This window comes from Pinus tabuliformis, chromosome 1_1, assembly GCF_031772625.1.
Source record: "Pinus tabuliformis cultivar Carrire ecotype Pingquan chromosome 1_1, CPIR1, whole genome shotgun sequence".
NCBI lineage: Eukaryota > Viridiplantae > Streptophyta > Pinopsida > Pinales > Pinaceae > Pinus > Pinus tabuliformis.
The window spans coordinates 761,230,831-761,256,597 of record NC_142297.1 but is presented as its reverse complement, the minus strand read 5'-3'; the positions used below and the strand labels follow the sequence as shown (position 1 = coordinate 761,256,597).

The 25,767-nt window shown below is 37.7% G+C and overlaps 1 protein-coding gene across 1 annotated transcript in view; it reads left to right on the top strand.

The window, feature by feature from the left end:
- The window catches only part of LOC149216247 (uncharacterized), a 190,842-nt gene that overhangs the window by 136,209 nt on the left and 28,866 nt on the right, over positions 1-25,767 (top strand). The window contains exon 16 of the mRNA XM_089392753.1: positions 9,156-9,337. Coding sequence (XP_089248879.1) covers positions 9,156-9,337 — 182 coding nt within the window. The remainder of the gene's footprint in view (positions 1-9,155; positions 9,338-25,767) is intronic.

The window sequence follows — 25,767 nt, the reverse complement described above, 5'->3', positions numbered from 1 at the left end:
TCATGTTTTCACTATCATTAATGTTTTACAGTTGATGATTTTTCTTGTATAAATGCTTAATGATCAAAGTGGTATAAGATGAATTCATTAAGAATCAGTGGAAGTACTTATCATTTAAGGACAGTCTTGTCATGAACACTTTAACTTAAGCGCTTTTAATATATGTCAGTGGATTACACTAATTGGAATTTCCAATGGATAAGAAGCCCTGGAAGTGAAGGAAGCCCAAATGTTTAGAAGCCATTGTGGTGTGATCAAGATGCCCCACATTTTGATGAGTTGTATGAATGGGAAGAACAGTGAATATGTAAGCAAGACCATAATCATGTGATAGTATTTGCCATGTTATTTTCCAATGGTAGGTACCATGCCATGTAACTCTTGGCGATTGAGGAGATATTCCTTCTCAAAGTTATTGAAAAATGTGCAACAAGTAATGTTAAATTTAGAATGTTCTAAAAATAGACCTGATAAAATAGCATGTCTAAAAATAGCAGTTTGGCCAGTGAGGTCATTGGCCACATTGGGTAAGAGGTGAAACTGCTAAAAATAGAAAGTTATAAGAATAGCATTTCTAGGTCCCTTCCTATTTATAGCAGTCCCTAGTCTATCCGTTGGAAATATTAATTAATTAATTTAGTTGAGTTAATTAGTTAAGGAAATTTGAATTTGAAGTATTTGTGAGCATGCACATGAGTTGTCCCATTGATTGAGGAATTTATCCTTAATTTCCTCCATTGATTGAGGGAATAAGTATGAGTTCTATAACGAGAGAATCAATTGACTTAGTTCTAACTAGTCAAGTCCAGTTAGATTATTTTAACAAGTTGTTAAAATAATAAAATACAGTTTGTTAATGCTTGCATGCATGTAACAACTATTATTTTAGATAACTGAGAATTCACTCATGGATAACTGTTGCATGTCAATTTTGTCAAAGACCCAGTTGAGATCAGATGTGGGACAGTGTACTATCAGATGCTTGACTATTTCTAGTAAGTAGTTTTTGCGTGGTTGAGGAACTAGTGTCCTCAAGGATTGCGTAATTGGACCATTGGTTAACTTGGTATGTTTGGAATTAATTGCATATGTTTTTCGTATTATTTCCTAAGCAAACTGTGCAAGGAAATAGGGATTGGACCATATGTAAAGCCTTTATATATAGGGCTTGGTTGGTTCATGAGATATATCTTCATAGTTCATTGAGAATTGAATAGCTTGAGAGCTAATTCTTTTTGTATTGTGAAGAGGATTTCCACGTGATTGATAATACATGGTGGGGGTTTTATGCTGGTGCTTTCCCCTGGATATATCTTGTGTTATGTGTGATTATTTCTCTTGATCAGTTATGCATGTTTCTACTTGATGTTGCTCATGAATTCGATTATGCGTTCGCTTAATGTTTTGTAGAAGTAGAACAAGTATTATGCTTTAGGACATTGCATATATCGGTTTGTTCTACAGGTGAAATTTCTACAAAAGTTGAAGCTTTGAATATGGGTCATGGTGCCTAAATCTGAATGATTTCTTGGTTACTTGACCCAAATTAGCCTCAAAAGGAGGAATTTGTATTCTGAATATGCTTGCAAAAATGAGTTATGCTTGGCTCCTTAATAAGTGTGAATTTATTAATTATATTTTTGCTAAAAGATTAGGTCAGTTCAATAACTTAGGGAATTTTAGGGCAGGTTGCAACCCCCGCTTCCTTTGGTACTCTTGAATGTGTATATATAGGGCACTCGGTTGCCCTCCAAAAGCATAATTTTTCGTCATGTATTATCTTATGTGATTACTCTGAGATTGTCTAAGGACATGAGGAGTCATGCAGATCTGAAAGAGGCCATTTTTTTGGGGTGTTTTTGGACTTTATAGTTTTATTTTTCTTGTGGTGATTCGGTGGATAGGACAGAGAATCTGAGATTTGTTAAAGGTTAATTCGGGCCTGTTGCAAGACTGTGAGACCAAATTTTTGAAACAATTCTGAGGCAAATTCGGTAAATCTCCTGAGGCAAATTCAACCAATTTCCCAAGTCAAAATTTTCCCATCTTGTGAAGCTAATTCGACCATTCTCTAAGATAAATTTTAGCCCCTCTTGAGGAAGATATCAGCCTGTTTTGAGGCCTTTCTTAAGGCTTGTTACTCCTCAAACTAGCAAGGGGCCTAAAAAGGACTCCTAAAGGGACAACTGCTAGATCAAGGCAACGGTGGAGACTTAGCCCACTGTCATCTTAGCTAAGACTCCCTACTATTTACGGACTTTCACCGATGGGAGGAGACCCGATATATAGAAAGTCACTTGTGAAGGATGAATCAACAAACAAATGTGAAGTGACCATAATGATCCTTTCCCTAGAAGGAGATTAAGAATGGAGCTTGCTTGCTTTTCAAGCAAGGTACAAAGCTTTCTAGCAGAAGGAGGTGAGGATTTGAGGGCTAGGTTAAGGGAATATGACTTGTAAAGGGGTTTCCAAATCCCTAAAATCCTTGCAAAACTAGGATTCTCGAGTTGTCTTGGAAGAAATGTCTTTGATGAGAAATGGGACCACATAGGGCTAAGTGGACCCAGCCTAGGTTAAGGGGAGGGAGTATAACAACCAATGATGATCTTAACCTGAACAAGGAAGGGGAAAGGATCAAAACAAGAGTTTTCACTTAAAGGTGCAAAATTGATCCTATGAGGTACTAGCCTAGGGAACCCCAGGGTAAAGTTCGGTCTCAGGGCTAGGGCTTGGGATATATTGCAATCCCACTGTCATATTTTCTTCAAATTTGAAGGAGACGTTGAGGACACACCAGTTCAGTAGAGGCCAGGAGATCGAACTTTTTATATGGCTACTTTGTTGGGAAAATGATGCCCTAGGTGGCCCAGTGTGTCTAGACCTAGAAAAGAGGGGGGAAATGTGAATAAAAAGAGGTTTTAAGGTGATCACATTATGGTGGATCAGTGTCTAATTCCTTTGGGGATATGGATTCAAGAAGAATTATAAGAATGGATCTCATTCTAGTTCAAGGAGGCTTTAAGAGCAACTTCGTTTAGCATTAGGGAAAAAAGAGAGTGACCTTAAAACGTTTATACTTCATTTGCAAATCAAGATGGCTTATCAAGATAACTTCGATATCTAAGAAATTTTGTTCAACAAACATGGCCCATACATAGAGATATGCATAGAAACATAATTCCACAGTGAAGCAGTAAATGCATGCAACAATTAGCCCTAAAATCCCAAAAATCCCATGATCAATGTATGTTACAAAGTAAGAGAAAATAACATTAGAATTGTACTTACATGTAAGAGAATATATCCAACCATCAATACATTTGCTGATTAAGAAGCTCCAAGATAAGAAAATGCAATCTAAACATAAAAAATCATCCATGCTCCAATTTCGTCCACCAAGGAGGCAATGAGAAATTCTCAAGAGAGAGAATGATCCAATCCAAGTGATATACAAAATGAATTCATGTCTCTCCTATTTATACACTTTTTAGGAGTTCGAATTACCTAATTTGAACCTACATTAGCCCATCAAATAAAAATAATGTGCAAATAACTAAATTTTTGTGACAAGCCCACTAAACTAGCTCATAAATAAAATAACAAGCCTCCCAAAAGGTCGAATAATCAATAATGCATGTCGTTGGGCTCTCCAAGTGGCATGATGAAGTCCATAAGTGCCAAAATGATTAATTGGACTTCCAAAAGTAATGGACAAGGGGTCGGTCCCATGTTCTCCACATGATAAACTTGTGGTGCTCCCAATGTCTGTGAGGGCACACGAGTGATCTCATGGGTCTCCAAGTAAGTTGAATATGCCTGTAGACCATTTGTAAGGGCTCAGATGATGGTGTAAGTGATGCCACATCAACATACAAGTCCTGGGTCATCTACCAAGTGCATGGTACAAATGTGGGGCTGGCTTGAAAAAGGTGAATCAGGTGCATCTTCCTCTTCCAATTGGTGAATCCTGAGCAATATTTGAACATCTCTGGGGATCCATGGAGTGCTGTCTACTGCTGTTGAGGCTTATGGCTCTTAACACACACCCTATATGTGCCAATGTAGCCTTCTAGAGGGTTAGGACCCGATATAGGGAGACCAAATCCAAGATGGAGATCACTTGCAATCGTGCATAAGATCCAATGCGTCCCCTAGCCTTTTAGTACTACAATTCATCAAAGAAATCGAGTGAAAGAGCTTACAAACCATGGACAACAGGTGGGGACTTCGTAATGGCATGCCCTTCCACAATGGGCTTTGGCATGTGCTAATGTCTCCAAGCTTTAAATTGAGTTAACCAAGTATCCTATTAGGTGGTTTCTACTTCTAAAGGGGATAATATGTCCAAGGTACATCCTTCAAAAGGTGGTGGCATGTGATAAAGAGATGAATGGAGCAAGGAATGAAAAAGGGCAGTGTTGTGCCACATGCGAGGTTATAAGGGTTGCTAGAAAAAGGGAAGCCCACACTTGGGTATATAATGTATAGGAGGGAGCAATCATGGTACATGAGGTGCCCCGCTGTTGATTTTTCCACCCTTCTTTATATGCCTTTTACCTTTTATGATTTTTCTTTAATTAACTGCTCAGGTCTCAAGGGGTAAGAGCATGATGTGTGAGATATAGTAGTGGATACCCCTTTTAAGGTAGGGCGGTTCATTGCCCACCATGGGTTGAGAGAATCATGGGTTCCTAAATGATAAAGGAGGCTCATCTAGGGCCTATAGGAACCAGGGTGATGGCTATGATGATGGGGTAGGGTTCATGTGTTGGCTTTTGCCCATGTGGTAAATGTGTTTGTCCCGACCATATTTTGCATTTTGTGATACATTTTCCTGTTGTATGTGGCCAATTGTGCTTTTTCTTTTCTTTTCAGCTGCATCAATCTCTGGGGCATCTCCAAGCCTGGCCTAAGGTGCGGGCAAGGGGAAGGGGAAAGCTAACTCTATGTGGACCCAGTGGAGGAATGTGGACCCAGGTGGGAGAAATGATGGATGGGGGTATAATAATGGATAGGGGAAAATATATGTGGATGAGGGAGTAGGACCACACAACAAAAATCAAGGTTTCCCCTTAAGTACCTTCCCTAAAGCCAAATGGTAAGTAAAAGAGATCCCACAAGACTAGAATCCAAGGTTAACATCGAAAAGGGGTCTAGGGGACAAGAGCACAGACCTAACCCATTCTTTTCGCTGAATCCCCCCATTAATCCATGCCCATAACTATTCACGATAAACAAACTACAATACTCAATTACCAAATGAAAAGGCATACTTTTAGGTTCGGGAGGCCCACTTTCAAACATATGATTATGGTTAGATGGGTGAGGGACCACATGGCTGGATTAGGTGGTGGAGAAATGGCACAACGAGCTAGTTGGTGGCTACAAGGGGCTGCTTGCTGCCGACTAAGGACCATATTGGAGAAAAAATTTCTCCTAGGGATATCACCCACAAAATGGTGGGTAACAAGGCTGATTCGACCCATCCTAAGATAGTGTTAAGGTCACATTTGATTCAATTTAAAGTTGAGAATGAGGTTGTTTTGAGGACGTGTCTGAGGTAGTTATAAGAGAATCCTGAAACTGAGTTTTTATGATGGAATCCTGCAAAAAACGAGCTCCCAAGTTGTTGTTCATGATCCATTTTTGATGCAGTCTAAGGTTGCAGTAGCAAGCTTTCAAATTCAGGCCACTGTCAAGAGGCCCACTCAGACCATTTGTAGAAGGGTTGAGTTTAGAACTACGGTCAAGTGTATTTAGGCCATTGTTTAGGCGTCTTGGAGCAGCCTTAGGAAATAATATTTAGACGTGATTAAAAGACTATCTAAAGACAGAGCAAGGGCTGAGTTTGGATTAGATCTAGTAGCAATGAAGGAGGAAGGCTTGAGTCAAAGGCAAACTATGCTAACTTGTATGTGGGTTTACGAGTATATTGATAATATGCTAGTATGTTATAGTTGAATCCAAGTGTGTATGGATGTGACACATGCCATGTAATATGCTACTGTATCTTAAATGTATGGTTGAATGTTGAAAGGATAGAGTTGTTGTGGCCTACAAGCATATGGCAGTGTCTTTGTAGAGGTGTTGTATGATGAGCAAAGGACATGGTTTCACAATGAGAAAAGAAGTCGGGGTATGTATAGTGAGAGTAATAGTCAGGGTAAGTATAGTGAGAGTATTACTGAGTGAACATGGCTGGTTGTTGAATGCTACTAGTAGTTTGTTAGTATTGCATATGTTGGTCTGAGTTGCTACTGCTACTAGGGTTATTTGCCACAGAGCGATTTAATTGAAGCTATGTGTTTATATTGACGGTAATATATCCATATTGTTGCTAGAAGATCGACAATAAATTGTATGGCTAAGGACAAAGTTTGTGAGAGACAAATGTATGCATATTGCTACTAGGGTTTAACAACTTGATAAGCATGTTGGGCAAAGAGTATTGTTGATGTATTGAGCAAACTTGGTTATTGAGCAATGGTTATAAAGTGTAGTGATCAAATGCAGTAATTGAGTAGGGCAACCATTGTGATTGAATATACATTTATCTTTTATTCTCAAGGGTGTTAGGTGTTGAATTATGTAGCTATGATCGGTCTCCATAATTGCGTTGAGAGGCACATTGTACAAACTAGTATGAGGGGATGCATAAGTTTGTCATGTCTCCAATAAGATATAATAAAAAAAATAATGTTGGTCCAAAACAAAAATGAAAATAACCATATAGATAAAAAAACTACAATACAATTCAACACAAAGAATAAAAAATCTTGCTCCAAAATCTTTTAATATTTCTTTTAATTAAATATTTGTAAAATGAATCTTTAAAAGGAAAAACCATATCCTATGGATATATTAAAATCTTTAAAGACAAAAATTTCCACGTCAAAGTTGTAATATTTGAAAATATTAATTTGATGTAGTTTTATTATAAATTTTGTTATCATGCCATGTAAAAAACATCATTAAATCTAATATTAATATTAAAAGATTAATATTATTATTATTATTATTATTAAAATTAAATTTTAATATTAATATATTATAATATTAATATTATTAGATTTAATAACTTTGGATTAATAATTTGAGGAAAGGTTTGCATCTCGAGGGATTTGATCCCTCTCAGTGCATGATAGATCCGGAGTTAGATGGATCTAGGCTGGTCATTATTATCATTGATGTACTTGTATATTTCTATGTAAAGCATGTTCTTCATGCTCAAAATAAAATTTTATTATTTATGTATTTGTCAAAAGAAAAATTAGAAGGCATGTTCTTCATGACCTTCTCAAAAGGAAAATTTGAATTTTAAATTTCGGTTTATGGCTCCACAAGAAGACCAAGTCGGCCCTTCTCCTTGTCAAGTTGGCTCAACCCTAAAGAGGCACCTATTCGACACCCAAAGAGACTATATATATAAGGTCACTTGATCTCCCTCATGGTGTAATTCACATCTCATCATATCAAGTATGTTTTTCTCCCTTAAAGTGAAGAAGTCAAGGAGATGAAGGCTGAAGATAGAAGAAGATCTTTCTGCTCCCACGTGTGACTAGACTTGGAATGAATTTTTTGTGATGCATTTCTGTGGAGAAGTCTAAATTTTTCTGTGGAAGAAAGAGACTTTAACTGAGCCTTTGAACAAGCTTTCCAATTGCTTTGTGGAAGGTTGACTTGGCTTCTTGGTGGATTGTTGGTCTAGTCATCTTGATGGTTAGTTTGTCTATGACTTTGATGTCTCTCATTTTGACTTGATTCTATAAGGAAAGGTTTTTGGGTTTCCCCCCATGTGGGTTTTCCTATGGTAAACTCTTGTGTTCTTTTGTGGTTGTCTCTTTATGATCCTTATGGAATTTTTGTTTTACTGTTGAGCTCCTTTGTGTAATTGCTTTATGATGGAAAAGATCACAAGAAAAAGATTAAACTAATAAATATCATAAGAAGTAATTATCAGCTTAGAGGATGCCTTAGATTTTCAACAACAGGGTGGTGCAAGGCGAAGATTGAACTCTCCTTTAGGTTGGAACCTGACAACACTTTAGGGTGGCAGGGTGGTGCTAGGGCAATAGGTTGATGCTTGTAGGGTGTTGGTGCATCCTTCCAATTGGATTTGGTAAAACTAGGGTGTTGGCGCATCCTTCTAGTTGGAGCTGATAAAACTAGGGGTTTGTAGCCTCCTTCCCGTTGTTCCTGGAGAACATTGGAAGTCGGAGCTTTCTGTTGATGTAATCTTTAGGATTATATATATATATATATTTTTTTTTTTTGCATTGATGAGGCTACATCATGGTCATGTCCAAGAGTAACACCTGAATAGGGTGGGGAATTGAACCGATGACTTAACATCTGGGAGTGCCTTAGCAACGCACCTGATTATTGTCTATCCAAGATCCTATTGACGTAATCTTTAAGACATATATTAAAAAGTGTTTGGTGGTTTTTCTCCCGGAACGGTTTCCACCCAAAAATATCTTGTGTCCTTCCTATGATGTTATGCATTGTTGAATGGTGTTGTTAATCTTTGATGTTTAATTGATATGATTAAAATGTTAGAAAGTACCCATGGTGTTGTTAATCTTTGATGTTTAATTGATATGATTAAAATGTTAGAAAGTACCCAATACTGATTAAAAAGTATTGGTGAATATTCCAGCACTTTCATCTACCTTATGGTTGTCTGAACTTCATAATCATTAGAAATTGATTTTGAACTGAGTATTTATTTGTGGAGAATTCTAGCTTATTCCATTCTATTCTATTCAATTCCATTGTAGATATCTGTTTTCTTGGATATTTCTATATACTTTACGTCAAGATCTTTCATTGGTTTTTATAACTTTTTCCCTTTATGCTATTCCTGTGTAGACCTCCAAAGTAGAGGTGCGATGTGAGGTCTGTTATATGCACAAGTAGACTAATGGGGTATCCTTTGACTGATCAAGAACATAATAGCTGATACATGTGATTTTTTCTTGTTGGTGTTATCATCAGTATGATCCATTTGTTTTTGATCAGTGCTCTTTTGAACACATTTTCATTTGGAGGCAAATACAATAACAACATGAGAGTTTGAAAGGAGTATATTCTCTATTGTTAACTTGCTTCATTATAGATTCTTGTTTGCAATAACTTGATTGTCTTATTGGTAGGAAAAGTATGAAGGGGCTATGAACCAACTTGCTGCAATGGAAAAGAGAGCCATTATGGCAGAAAGCATGTTGGAGGCTACATTGCAGTGTCATGCTAGTCAACTTACTTCCTCAAAAAAGATACCTGATTCTCCATCTACACGCGAAGAATCACCATCAACGCCACAACATTCATTGCAAAGGTAATGGTGTGCTTTTTGGTTGATTGAGCACGTTACTGTTGAGCTTACAATTTATCTCTGTAGCATGCAAGTGGCCTAGGTGTATTTTTCACATTGTTTTTATAGAAACGTTCAATAATTATGTTAAACGTGAAACTTGAATTAATATACCATATGTAATAGCTTTATTTGATTGAACTGTTTTTGTTCTGTAAAATTATTGCCAAGTTTTGAGCAGCTTTGCTTTGTGAAAAAACAAAATTTCTGTTTTTGTGAATTGCTGAACTGTTATAATCAAGTTTCTGGCATAAATTCAGTTCCTAGGGTCTGATGCAATATCCACGAACCAGAAACGTACTATAATTAGAATACATGTCTCAAGGTGATGAAAAATAAAAATAAAAATTCTATCAAATTGGGAAAAGATGTCAAGAAGTTGCTAAAAGAGCAGTGTTACCTCTTAGGTTCTCATTTGGTGTAAAGTCCCAATGCACAAGTTGTGAGACCTGAAGGGTGACTTAGACAAGCTATCCAATGTCACTTCAGTAGTCTTGTCTCTCTCTTTATGCCAGATATGTTCTAGGCAATGGGGTAATCCGTAAGGTCAACTAAGCTCAAGATGTTGTAGACAAGGAGAGAGGAACGAGGACATAAAACAGGAATGAAATTTGGATATTTTATATTTTTGCAGTGGTTGAAAGGGAAGGCCCATGCCTTGCTTTGATTTGAGCTATGGGGTCAAGTATGCAACTTTAGATGGAAGTTCTATGAAATATCTAGGAGCTGGTTGGGCTCTAATATAGAAGCTGAAGACAGCTCTAAATTTAGTAAATAAATCATAGGATCCACGTTCAAATCAATTCAAGGGTGGCTCTGCTTGAAAATTCCAAACTATGCATTCACTCTCAAGATGCCTAGGGCATAACTTTTCTTTTAAACAAAATGATAAAGAAGTTAGGAGTACATAATCTCTTCCAATGAAATTGTATGAATCTTTCCTATTTGAAACTCTAAAACAAATAGAAACAAGAGAAAACAAGCCAAACATAAGAAATTATTACTAGAAACTTGAGTGCCGACAGTATAGGTGTTCCAACCAAGTAGGAAGAAATCAACATAGCCAAGAGGCCTTTAGTTTCTAGTCTTTCTGGTGTACCCCTTATTCCCCTTGAGAATTTTCTTCGTTGGCAGGAGATTTGTTTTTGTGTGTAGAGAAAGATAGGCAGGAAAATGGCAAAGGGGATTTAGAAAATGGGTTGCATAGCTGATAGGCACTTGGATGCACCATGGACATGTGGCAAAAGTAGGCTTCAACGCTAAACTAAGCATGATGGTCAAAGAACTGAAGGTAAAAGAAGGGGCGAGCAACCTCCACAGTCATGAATATGGAGAGTTAATCACCATGCAACTATTAGGCAGATCGTCATCCATCGCCACGTAGCTAGCCCCCGGAAACATTACGTCAGGGTAACTAGCTCAGTGGATATGCTGACACTAGCCCCCGGAAGGTCAAGGTAAAAGCGGCAGGTGCGGCTGATCTACAGTCTAGATCAACTCCGGGGGGGTCAAGGCATACTCTCGATCCCCAATCATCCACCCCGCCAGAGAGTAGGGACCACACCTGAGATTCTATATGCCAATGCATTATCAATGTCGGCAAGCAAGCACGCTTTTCATAGGGTTAATAACTCCTCTCTCTCTCTCTCTCTCTCTCTCTTTATGCCCTGCCCAACTTCATGGTGCCACCATTCCTCCCATCACGTGTTCTTCCACGTCATGCTTTACACGTCACATGATTGTTCCCTCCTCCTATAAAACCATGGCCCACTAGCCATTTGAATTTAAATTTTGTTTCTACAGTCGAGCTCTCTTTTGCTTTGCTTGTCTACCACGCCGTTTGACTATCATCCAGTACATAGTCATCCTCGACGCCTTTTCATTCAATTATGCTCGATCATCAGGTAACTCACAATCCTTGGTTCTTTTTGTCTTTCTCCTAATGCTTAAAATGAAGAAATATGCACCCAAAACTTCTAAACGTCGAGAGGCAAAATCCTCTACAAATATCGATCCCATCATGGATAAAGAAGCTGAGATTCATGACCCGCCCTGCTCATACCACCTGTTGGATCTCCGTTTCAACGCGTATGACCGATACCTACAAGGGAAAGACCCCTTTAAGCTCATAGAGTCAGGGTTATACTATCAAATCAATCCATTTCTCCACCACTTTCCCGAATTCATTTCCTGGCTTGCTGCATCATATGCTAAGGAGAAAGAATCGTTTCATATCCTCCTCTGGGATGAAAATTCTGGAAATAACTCCAAAATTAATTCAAAATGCTTTCATTTATCCAAAAAACCCCAATCCTAAAAAATTCATGGAGACCACCATGTTTTCTAGCTATAACGCCCTCTCAGTCGGAGAACAACAAGCTTTTCTTCAGACGATTCTAGCCCCTGGTCACCAAACCTTACCCATTGTAGATTCGTTCTCGGTATCCATGTTTTTTGAAGCTTTGCAACCCATCTTGACTGTTATTGCCCTACTCTTCGATGAAGATGAAACTACCAACATTACTAAAGTTGCTATAGGGTTTTTGCGTGCAATAATGCAGTCAGACGGCACAAAGTGTCTAGGCACTGCGACAATGCTTTCATTTATCCAAAAAACCCCAATCCTAAAAAATTCATAGAGACCACCATGTTTTCTAGCTATAACGCCCTCTCAGTCGGAGAACAACAAGCTTTTCTTCAGACGATTCTAGCCCCTGGTCACCAAACCTTACCCGTTGTAGATTCGTTCTCGGTATCCATGTTTTCTGAAGCTTTGCAACCCATCTTGACTGTTATTGCCCTACTCTTCGATGAAGATGAAACTACCAACATTACTAAAGTTGCTATAGGGTTTTTGCGTGCAATAATGCAGTCAGACGGCACAAAGTGTCTAGGCACTGCGGCAATGCTCCGAGTAAGGGCTATCACTCTTATCCTTACTTAGTCCATTTAGGCTCTCTCCTAGACAAGTCAAGGGGGGTAGTCCCTAAGGTGAATGAATGAGGATAGCTTGTGGAACACAGGCTCTAAGAGACTTGAAGATGAATAACTTGATGAATGTAAACAAATCTTGTTTAATCGAAATGGATAGATCTAATAAAATAAGACACAACCACAAGATAAAAATGATTTTAGACCAGTGCCTTTATATTTAATTAACCATAAACTAGATAAAACAAGTTATCTAGAGCAATTTATAAATGTGACGAAAGTGATGATCATGAACGATTAAAGGAAATCGATAATAAGGAAGATAATAACAGTAGTGAAGAGTCTGATGTAGACATTATGTGTGATGAGGATAAGTCTGACAATGAAGCTGAGACCATGAAGGACCCTAGTGATCCTAAACTAACCCCCTCCCATATTGACAGAGACGAGTTTGGTGAAAACGATAAGCAGAAGGTGATGATTGAACAAAAAAATAGTGGGCAACCCCAAAAGTCACCAAGGAACTCAGAAGATATTGATGTTTGTGATGATATAGTTGAGGGAGAAGAGATCAACAAAATTGCCCAACATTACTTTGGAAAGATAACATCCGATGGTGAAGATGACACTGACATGGCTGTAGATATTGATTTGATACGTTGTGAGGGAGAATGCGTTGAACAGTGTAGTAAACTTCAAGAAGCATTTGAGCGATTAGAAAAATCATTTGCAGAAGTTAAAGCATGTCGAAAAGAAATGGATAATAAGGAAGATAATAGCAATAGTGAAGAGTATGATGTAGACATTATGTGTGATGATGATAAGTCTGACAATGAAGTTGAGACCATGAAGGATCCCAATGATCCTAAACTAACCCCCTCCCATACTGACAGAGACGAGTTTGGGGAAAACTGTAAGCAGGAGGTGATGATTGAACAAAAAAATAGTGGGCAACCCTAAAAGTCACCAAGGAACTCAGAAGATATTGATGTTTTGATGATATAGTTGAGGGAGAAGAGATCAACAAAATTGCCCAACATTACTTTGCAAAGATAACATCTGATGGTGAAGATGACACTGACATGGTTGTAGATATTGATTTGATACATTGTCAAGAAGCATTTCAGCATTAAGAAAAATCATTTGCAAAAGTTAAAGCATGTCGAAAGGAAATCGATAATAAGGAAGATAATAGCAGTAGAGAAGAGTCTGATGTAGACATTATGTGTGATGATGTTTAATTTGACAATGAAGATGAGACCATGAAGGATCCCAGTGATCCTAAACTAACCCCCTCCCATACTGACAGAGACGAGTTTGGTGAAAACTATAAGCAGAAGGTGATGATTGAACAAAAAAATAGCGGGCAACCCCAAAAGTCACCAAGGAACTCAGAAGATATTGATGTTTGTGATGATATAGTTGAGGGAGAAGAGATCAGCAAAATTGCCCAACATTACTTTGGAAAGATAACATCGGATGGTGAAGATGACACTGACATGGCTGTAGATATTGATTTGATACATTGTGAGGGAGAATGCGTTGAACAATTTAGTAAAATTCAAGAAGCATTTCAGTGTTTAGAAAAATCATTTGCAGAAGTTAAAGCATGTCGAAAGGAAATCGATAATAAGGAAGATAATAGCAGTAGTGAAGAGTCTGATGTAGATATTATCTGTGATGATGATAAGTTTGACAATGAAGCTGAGACCACGAAGCATCCTAGTGATCCTAAACTAACCCCCTCCCATACTGACAGAGATGAGTTTGGTGAAAACTATAAGCAGAAGGTGATGATTGAACAAAAAAATAGTGGACAACCCCAAAAGTCACCAAGGAACTCAGAAGATATTGATGTTTGTGATGATATAGTTGAGGGAGAAGAGATCAACAAAATTGCCCAACATTACTTTGGAAAGATAACATCTGATGGTGAAGATGACACTAACATGGCTGTAAATATTGATTTGATACATTGTGAGGGAGAAATCAAATCACCTGAAGGGAAAATAACCATTTCTCCACAACATCGTAAAAGAGAAGATATTCATAGTTCGATTGGTGTTCGAGGATCCAAGGGTGCACCTATCAATGAAAGCAATTTGTCAAAGGAGAATCCAATTGGCAAGGCTCTGCAGAAATTTGAAAAGATGCCTAAAAACATTTTTAAGCGTGGTCGTGATAGTAATCAAAGTCAGATATGATCTGAAAAGTATAGCTCAAGACAGGATAACAAAATTTGAACAAAAAAGAAGGATGAGTTGGATTCAGATATGAGAAGAAATTGAGATGTCACCTTATCTCAATCCCTCTTTGAATCTCCTACTAGACCTGAAATTACCTCTAATAGAAAAGATCTTGAGACACGACAGGTTGCAAAAGTGATGAACAAAGCAAGGTTTACAAATGCTAACTCTGAAAGGGCTTTTGAACATGCAACTCCTGTGGGAAGGTCTGCCCATGATGAAGATACCTTCAGGGGACAGGCTTCTACAAGGGCTCAGACTGCTTTTGCTAAAGATTTGGATGATGCTGAAAGTTTTGATCAACATCTTGATGGACAATAGTCATATCAAAGGCCTTTTGATTCTAATTCAAGAACAAAGCTTCCAGATGTTATGCAAGGTTCTGGGAGGCATGCTCACTCTTTAAATAAAGTAGGTAAACTAAATGACAGAGCATCAAGATCAGCTAATGAAAGCGACATCTCCACTGCCAAAAGCTCTTGTATGGAAGGCAAAAATTCAAGATATGAAATGACACCGAGTTATTCCGCAACAACAAGAAGTTCGATTTTATACTTACAAACAAAACGGAATACGAAATGGATGCTGGCACAGGTGGCAGCTCTGAAAATAATATCGACGTTGAGCAAAGTCGTACATGGCGTCGCGCCATAAAAGCATTTACCATGGTTAATGAATATCTACAAGCATAGAGAAATAGTGACATGGTGTCTCCTCCTTCAGATCGAAATGGAAGGGTCCAAGTCATAGAAGTGGCAGCGAAGGAAATTAGAGGGACGAATTTGATATCGAGATACATGAGACGTTCACGTCGGAATGGATTTCAATTGGAGAATACCTGGAAAAGTGTGGACATACGCTTAGACGAAATGCAAGCGGGAGCATACACACCATCAAGCATCGGGGTTAGCCGTCGAAGCATCCAATAGGTTATCAACCCGAAATGTTGTGGTCAGGTCGCCGTGTCCAGTCAGTCAACCATCACGACGTCAACACCTGCGCAATCAAATTCGACAACGATAATTAAATTAAAACTATATAATATATAGTGTGGTTATATATATGATTATATATATATATATATATATATATATATATATATAATTGTGATTTAATTAATTAATATATATTAAAAATTCAGTAAAAAAGAATTAGAGTTATTAAAAAAAAAAAAAAAAAAATTCAAGAGAATATTACTGATGAGCTACATGATGAGAGGATGGCCAGATTATATACATCGAGACGACAAACACTAAGTGAAGAAAATCCACAACATAAAAGCTTTGAGGACAGAGCTTTTTAAGGAAGGGGGTATGTTATGAATATAATTCATAACAATTAAATAAATAAAATAAATGTAAATATTAAATAATCAAATATCGATTATATTAATTAGTCATTAAGTTAAGTGAAAAGGCATGTTTAAAAGACATGTATAGTCATGAAAGGGCACCTGCTTAGGTATATATATGCGGGTCCTCATTGTAATATTCATCACATATACATTTTTATATATAATAAATTATTATTATTAAATACCTCTTGTGTATTTTTACATTCAAGTCTACAAGCTATTAGTTTTTATGCTTCAAAGGCTCATCACTACTTGGGGGGATCCAATTGTAAACGCATGACAAGGATCTTGCACATCCAAGGCTCATCACCCATGACTACCCTGTCTAGGAAGGGTCACATTCATCAATCCAAGCTGTTCTCTGAAAACCAAGAACCTTTCTTTCGGCAAACGCTTGGTAAGAATGTTAGCTATCTGATCATCAATCACAATATGATGGAGCTTCACTGCTCCTCTCTGCACCATATCCCAGATATGGTGATATTTGATCTCAATGTGCTTGGACTTATCATGGAATACGAGATTTTCTGCAAGTTGAATCCCACTCTTATTGTCATAGTATATTATTGTTGTATCTAACACATCCTCAAACAACGTTCCAAAGAGCTTCCTCGGCCATACTACCTCACAACTAGCCAAGCTCACAATAATATACTCGCCGTGCTAAGGGCTACAGACTTTTGTTTTTAGCTCATCCAAGATATCATGGCATATCCTAAGCTAAAGCAGCATCCATATGTTCTTTTTCTGTCAGCATAGTTACCAGCCTAATTAGCATCAAAGTACCCATGTATCTTTACATCTTTGGAAGTATATCTCAATCCAAGATTGATGGTCCCATGTAGGTATCTTAACACATGTTTTGCAGCAATTCAATGTGTATGGGATGACTTACTCATATATCGACTCAAAGTACTGACCACAAAACATATGTCTAGTCTAGTGTTCACTAAAAACATCAGTGCTCCAATTAGTTGCCGACACTCAAAATGATTTGCCAAATTAGGACCTCAACTTAACCACATAGTTTCTTGAAGTTCATCTCCATTGGAGTATTCATGGATTTACATTCTATCATGCCAAATCTTTCTAGCAACTTGACGACATATTTTCCTTGAGAAAGGAAAATCTCATTAGGTTTCTGCCATACTTCAAGACCTAGAAAGTAATGCATCAAATGAAGATCTTTCATTTCAAATTCAAAAGCTAACTCCCTCTTACATTGGAGAATAAAAGGCTCACCGTTAGTCGGAAATAAATCATCAACATATAATACCAATATCAAAAGGCATACCTTGGACTGCCTTGAAGTAAAGATTAGGGAGTGTAACTCTTGCCATTAAAGAGAGAAATGCATGTCTTAGTAACCTATGCCATAAAGGAGAGAATTTAACATATGCATTAAAGAGTGCGTAAGAGGAATCTTTTATGGAATGCTTTAATGAGTGCATAAGAGAGTGTAAGAGAATTAATGAGAGTGTAAGGGGAATTGTTGTCCATGAGGCCGACTTGTTCTTTGCATGATGACATGGTCTTGGAGGGTCTATATGACACTTTTGACTTTACATAAATTTTCTTTTACATTATATAACATGCTCAAAGGGTTCTTACATTTATACCAATGACTCTTTTGACTTCATGAATTCATGACAAATTCCTAGAAGCACTCAATAGGTGCTTGACCTATAAATAGATTTGTCTTGAGCATGAAACCCATGCATCAAGAATAATACTAAATTTCTTTTTCTCTTTATATCAAATACATAAAATCATGATTATATTAGACATTATGAAGACCGAACCTAGTTACACATTTCAATATTGTTGAGTATTGTACAACAAAATCCGTTGGTATAACAACCCTAGCAGTGAGACTGGAATTGTAATTTACTTTGTACTGCTAGTGTTGTTGGTAAAATCAACTAGTTTATACTGTTATGCATTCAATATCATCTCTTTCAAATTTAGAAGGAACATTGTGATACTATTACAAATTTTTCATGTGCTCTTTTTAACCCTAATGGTAAATTCTCTTAAGGGATATGATAGAACAAAATCAAACTCTGAAATTATTACCAAATCTCTCAGCTGCTTGGCGAGATTAGTGAATTCATTTTTTTCTGTCATAATCAGAGAGATGGTCTTTTGGCTGATTCAAAAGCTACTATTCCTACTGCTCAGATGAAATTGTTCTTGAATCAGTGCTTTCGTAGGAAAGGATGATTAATTCTCTTTTTGATTCAAGTCTTCAAGGTTCTTGAGTTGTTGAAACGTGACACTTTCGTTTGAGCTATCTGTTCAAAAGAGAATGGGGAATTTGAAATAGAAAAGACATCTTTGCTAGATATATGGAATTCATGGAAGTCTTATGGCCTCAAATTTGACATATAACTCATGGAAGGAGACATATTTTTATTGGGTTGAGAATCTTTTATCAGATTCTCTGTTGACTACTCATTATGCTCACAGATAACAATGTTGCGAACATCGGCATCGAGATAAAATTGGCAAGGGTCTGAAAAACCAAAAAAACTTAAAAATGGGGAAAATATTGGTAAAAAATCGACAAACATCGGAAAAATTAAGATACCATAAAAATATCTTTAAAAATCTGCAAACATCGGCTAGACCAAAAAATTGTGATTTCAAGATAAAATCGGGATGTTATCGAGATGTTTGCAACACTGATAGATAAAAGGAATGATAAAAACATACTAGAAACATCATTGCATACTGCTTCCTCTGTGGTGTCTAAGGGCATTGTTCCTTCCAAGTAATCCTCTTTTTGAGAGAGGTGCTCATAATCTAAATCCTAATCACTTGATAAGTCCTCCATGAGCTGGGAATTTCCTATATCTCAAATTTACTTCCACATGCATGCATTTAAAATTCTCTAAAAGACTCTATTGACCATCGGATGGATGAATGTAAAATCAAGTTTAGGACTTCAAGAATTCTCACCCAAGTCTCTTAAGTGTTTGTTTGGGCATCTTGCATGGAGGGATTCTCTGGCCAATTAATGGATGCTTTGTGCATCTTCCAAGAATTGTATTTCTTAGCATTTTGTAGTGCCTCAAGCTGTGTCTGTATATTGCTTAGCAATTCCTTTGCTGCATGTTTTTGTTGCAATTTCTTGGATGTTTGAAGGCACTTGTCTCTCACTTGAGCCAATATTTTGAGGATTGGGTCCTGAAAGTGCTCTAATTTTGGTGCCAATGCCTCCATTTTTTTCGGGGTGGCACTAACATAATTTTGTGCACAACTCAGCCTGCAATTTTCTAATTTCACTTCTTTAGGTGTTGAACATCTTTATTTAGTTTTTGGTTCTCTTCATCAAGTTCTCGAATTTAAGATTACAGTTTTGGGAGTTGTTTTCTCTATTAACCTTCCCCTTGGTGGTGCATTGCCAAACTTCATGATTTTAGTGTCTATCTTCTTGTCTATTGCTGAGATACCAAGAAGACTTAGTCTTATATGTGAGTACCTTCTTGCATTTTTATTATTTGCTCATATCAATTGGTATCAAAGTCTTGCAATCATGGCCTCTAAACCTGGTCACCTCTAGCATTTACATATTTTACCTTAAGTAGATATAATACCATAAGGTTCCTTATGATCTATTGTCTAGGCTCTAATTTTAGTTTCCTTGAGGGTTTTGGCCTTTGACCCCTTAGTAGATCTACTCTCTTCAACAAGCTTCATACTTGGGGACTTTAACATTTAGAGTAGTTGACACCCTCTTTCACTTGGTATGGGAATCTCTTAATTGTTAGGATTCTTCATGAAGGTATTTTTGTGCTAACTCCCTCATTGTTGTTGCATCCTTGGACAACTGCATGTTGTATCAAAAACACACTCTTAGTGCCCTTTAGCCACTACCATAGGGATTCGAGAGGGCTATTTCTCATCACTATTCAATCCAGAAAATCTCTAGTGAATCATGAACTCCTAGGCATTGCCCAAGTCCTAGTTGATCAAATGCAAGGGTGATGATACCTATTGCCAAAAATCCTTGTGACAATGACAACAAGAAGCTTGTCCTCTAGGTTTTGGTCTAGTGGTTGAGATGGGGTGTCATGTCCACAAAGGCCCAGGTTCAAAACTTTATAGGCATAGAGCCTAAATTGATATTATAAGTTGGTTGAATGTGACAATCCCCACATTCATGTGGTTTTATCTCAATAATGTCAAGTTGGGGTTGAAGGCTCCCCATGGATAGTGAAAATGTTGTTTATCTTTACCAAAAGGAAAACTACAATAGACTTGGTAACATTTGGAGTTCTGAGATGAAATAATGCATGATAAGATGGGATCTTCCAACTTATCACCTATCAACAATAAGCCCAACCATAGGCTCAACCTCGACGCATGACTCACTAAGTAATTTCCATTGTTCAACAAACTTGACATCCTAAGTTGAACGAAATGAGTATGGCTGGAAACATGACCCCCACAAAATGGAAATATCAAGAGAAACTCCATATATATATCTATGCATGTATAATATATGTATGTATGCATGTACATAATTTTTTTACAAATAAGTTAATAACACATTATCTTGCAAGAAAAAAAAGAATGAAACACATAAAAGGCATTTTAGAAGGAAAATCTAGTCTATATTAACTCTCATAGATGATTACACCACTTATTTCTCCAAATGACGTTTTAGACTTTATCTTTATAAGATCACGGTTAAACTTCACAAATTGACCTAAATACATAGAAAAACCAAACTGATAGTGATTACTATGACTATAGGATACTAACACCACCTATAATAAAATTTCATTTTTGACGATTCTAATATAACTTTTCAAAAATAGTAAGTCACATCTCAATTTGGAAGTGACTTTCCAAAAATAGAAAGTCATGTTTAAATGATCAAGGATGATCTCGACATATGAAATCCATTTTAAAATCAAATCAATCATGATTATTCAAATCAAGAATTAATATATTATCCTTACTAGTATTATTATTATTATGATACTATTATTTATAAAATAGTCTAAAGTCATTCACTTTTAATGGATTAATAAAAACAAATTCTCAATAGTCTCAAGGAATAAGTCAATTAAATTGAGAATCTCTTATTTGACAAATCTAACCTCTCTCTCTTGGAGTAAATAGTAACTTCACACTTAAGAGAATATAACCCTCCCTCACTAATTCGATGTATGGCGAAGGTGTAACTCATTTAATGCACTTGTAACTCTCTCACTCAATTCAATTTGTAACTCTCACCAAATATTCTCCCGTGTCGAAGTGTAACTCTCTCTCTCCTTAATTCGAATTGTAACTCCTCAAGGCAAGGGTACCTCTCACTCTATTCTTGGTATGAGTTACACTTCTCCTCAAGTAACTCAATTCAGTTATCCTATTGTTGGCTCAGGGTATGAATTTATGTTGTAACTCCTCTCATTTAACATCTATTTAAGCAAGAGAAAGTGAGAGTTGACAGTAGTATGCTCATTGTGAAGAAGGGGAGCAAGTGTTGAGTGTGTGCAAGAGAAGTGTGAGAGCAAGTGAAGAGTGAGAGCAAGGGAAGAGGTTGAGCAAGATTAAGGACAAGATCTGATCAAGAGAAAGAGGAGATCTTCAAGCAAAGAGCAAGAGCAACCGCAAGTTGATCAAACATTGGTGACTTTATGCATTCTCATTCTCTCTCTCTCTGTACTTTGTTGAACAATTGAAGAAATCTAATAGAAGAAGAATCATTTGGGTTTTCCCCCTGGAGGGGTTTTTCTCTGGTCATTGGACCTAACTCTCACTGTCTCATATTTGTGCTTGGCTGTCTTCATATGATCCTTAAGTTTATGTTCTATCTACAATTGCTGATCTGAAAAGTTTTGAAAAAGAAATCTACATTGTAAGTAATTGTAACAACATAGAACATTTAGTTTTTTGCAATGTACATTCAACTTTTTGGATATAACTTTCAAGTTTTTGCATAGAATTTTTAGATTTTTAACAATGTTTTTGCTGAAAACATTATTGACAGGAAGAGCACATTTGGGTGTTGCTTTAGCTTGAGGTCTATGATGATATCATGGATGAGCAGGAAACACAAGTTTGTTTCTTTAAGCACAACCGAGGCATAATACATTGATAGCATGGAAGAGCTGTTTGAGCAAGTCCTAGATTCGACAATGACATATTGCGATAACAAGAGTGGGATGTGTTCAGTAGAGTATCTTGTGTCTCACAGATATCATTACATATGTGATGTGGTGTAGGGAGGAGCTGTGAGACTCCATCATACTTCTACTAATGAGAAGATTACAGATATAATGCAACATGGATTGTTGGATGTGACCCTCCTGAGTAAGGTTCCGGGCTGATTGAGGACACTCAGCTGTGCTTCCCCTGTTTGAGCTCCCAGAGTGAGGAATTGAGCCTTAGATCTCATAGGGTTTAGGGACCTCTGGATTTGTTAGAGTATGCCTGAGTTGGCATCTATCTTTCCCACCCATTTGGCCAATGGGTGCTGGCTGCTTCAGTTAGGCGCGATCCTTACGATTTATGGTAAGTGGCATCCCACTCAAGCTAGAGATGCAGGTGTTCTACCACTAACTCTTGAGGGTCAAGTTGGGAAGATCAACAGATAATAGTATAGATGCTTTCCTTACCCTTTATGGTAAGTGGTATCCCTCCTATTATTGCCAGGCAGTAGGATAGGCGCGATCCTTACTTGATAAGGTAAGTGACATCCCTCCTATTTTCTGTAGGTTTCCTGGGTTGTCACATTGGCTCCTTGCTGGCAGATGATTCCCAAGTAGTGACATTGGCTCCCCGCTGGCAGTTATTTTGGGTGGATGCAATATCTCCTTGATGGATATAGGGTGGAAGATGTATGCCCCCCTATGAGATGACTTGAGGTGAGAGTGTCCCATAGGACTGTCCCCACTGTCATGGGCATGAGTGAGAGTGTCCCATAAGAGCTTCCTCATTATCTCGAGAGGGTGGTAGCTGTAGCTCCCCTACAATTCTTCTTCTTTAGGTTCAAGAATGCTTCAATAGATAGAGTTAAGCAGGAATGGGACATGACTTAATGAAAGGATACTTACGATGATTAAATGATGTAGTTGGAATTTTACCCTAGCTGAGAGAGTGTTAATTTGGCAGCTTACTGACAAATTCCAATCATGGGAATAGATTCCTTTTTCTGAGAGGACCAATTTTGACCTTTGAAGTATTAGAATATATCTCTATATCTCTATTTAGTAATGCTCAGTCTTTTAGATGTTTCTATTCTTATTCTTTTAGCAGTTTCTTAGATGAAACTGTTTGTTCGATATTCTACATAGAAACCTGATGTTTCTATTCTTGTAAATATCTTTGTATTATCATTGAGCTGTTTGCTCCATGTGAATTAATTCATTGAACATTCTTTTATGGTATCAGAGCAAGGTTAAGAGATTTCTTGAACAATAATTCTCTCTGCATCGTAATCTCTTGAGTCTTTTCTAAGGTCGAGCCCTCTGTAAGCCAGGCAGCCTTCACTGAGTCTTAGCCTCGGCTTTGCTCGCTGTGATAAATGCTTACAGTCGTCCATCTCGATACAGAAATAGATTCTTCCCTTGCATGATCATTTTTTTTAAGGAAATAACTCTGTGGAGGTGACTGTTGTCGTGGAAGCGGAATTTTTTTTGTGGCTGGCCAGTTTGCTTGGAATCGTGAATCCGGCTATCTTCTTCTTCGCCTGGCGGCTGCTCGAACTCAACGAAGAATTCTTTTATTATGAATTGAATCCAGCTATTTTCTTCGACCACTACGTGGCATTCCTCAGCGATCGTGATCCAGGTGTTTTCTCTCATTTATAACTCATTTAAAATCAGAGTCATGGTCTGAAAATTCGATCTGCGGGCAACTGTCTATTTTTTTTTTCAAACGCTGTCAAACAAGTGATATACGCTTGTGTCTTCAAACCCGTGGATGGTATTACCATTGAAATCCGTGGATATATATATTTCAACACCCGTGAATATATATTTATAACTCTGTGGCGTGGATATACGCGTGTTATATTTCCAGTATTTTCAGAACCGTGGATATATTTCAAACCTGAGTATTGACGTGAAGCTTTTGATAGCTCACGTGGGCTAATTTTCAGATCTTAGTATTTGTTTTATCAGCGTTTTCAATCAGCGGTGTGTGTCGCTCAGTGTGTTCCCAAACAACATTTTTTTCTTATTTGTTCCAAATCAGCAGTGTGTTCCCATTACAAACTCAGACTTGAAATTATCTGTTGTCACTCGGTTTATAGTGCTAGCTGTGGGATCGGATTATGGTGGAGCTCCACGGACCTGAAGCAAACCTGTGGGAAACTATATTCTCAGACCTGTGCTTATCTTAGGACAAAACTCAGATCTGGACAGAGAAAGGAACCTCAAATTTTTTTATGATTTAGATCTGTCACTGTTAAAGAAAAGGATTTTTTTTTGCAGCAGGATTAAAGGGGACAGTTTTCAGCAGTATTACTATTGTTTTTTGACTGGAGAGATATTTTTGCTGACTTCTGTATTTTCTCTGGGAAAATGGCCACGCTCACCAATTTGATGTTAGAAGGAAATCAACGCTTTAATGGCAGCAACTATAACATTTGGAAACAAAGACTGCTGACCATTTTTGAGTACAGGCGTCTTGATCAACTCATTTTGGGCAAAGAGCTTCGTCCAGGTACAACCGGGACCGATCAAGATAAATTTGATGATAGAAATCGAGAGGCTGTTATGCTTCTCAAGCTCTCTGTCGCTGATGATCAGTTACCACAGATCCCTTCTGGCAAGACAGCTGCTGAAATCTGGCAACAGTTGAAAGAATTGCATGAGACATCTGATAAAAGCAGAGCTTTTTTTCTCAAAAATCAGTTGTTCTCCATCATGATGGATGAACATATGTCTTTACAGGAACATCTCAACAAAATTAAAGACATTCGAGATCAGCTCGACGCCATTGGTCGGACCATGGAGGAAGAAGATATGGTAGTCATTACCCTGAAGAGTCTACCAAAATCTTATGAACACTTCATTGAAACACTCAACATTACAACCACAAATGTTGATTTGAAGTTTTCAGATTTATGTACCAAACTTCTGCAGCAAGATAGGTGGAAACAGCAGTTTGGTAGTGGTACTGCATCAGTGCCCTTGGAGAATGCATTTGCTGCAAAATATCAGTCCTCTCAGTCTTTTCAGCAGAGAGGATCATCTCAGTCTTTTGATCCTAACAGGAAGAAGAGTGTACAGTGTAATTACTGTCACAAGTTCGGTCACATGAAGAAAGACTGCAGGCAGAGGATTGCTGCTGAACAAAAGAAACAGGGAGGGTCACATCAGATAGCGAATGTTGCGGAACATTCCGAGCAGACAGATTCTGCCTTTTACGCCTTTATGGCTAAAAGGTCTTCAGAACATGTTCCTTCCTCTGCATGGTACATTGATTCTGGTGCATCACGCCACTTCTCTCACAGGCGTGACTGGTTTATTGACTTTTCACCTTTCAGTGATTCAGTTGTATTTGGTGGAGGTGAAAAGTACACTGTTGCTGGCAGGGGTACAGTTCAAATTCAGTCTGGTGGACGCACGCTCATATTTCTAAATGTATACTATGTTCCTGGTATGGAGATTAATCTGCTCTCTGTCAGTCAGATTATGAGGAATTCTCCTCAGCTTGATGTTGTGTTCAGTGCACACAAGTGTTCCATCATTGACAGGGAGACCAGTCTGACAGTTGCTACTGGCCTCGAGGACCATGGTCTATACAGGCTACTTGACACCGGTGACTTTCCAGAAGTGGCACTAGCAGCTCGTGTCTCTCCCATCAGTACTCTATGGCATCAGCGATATGGGCATCTCAAT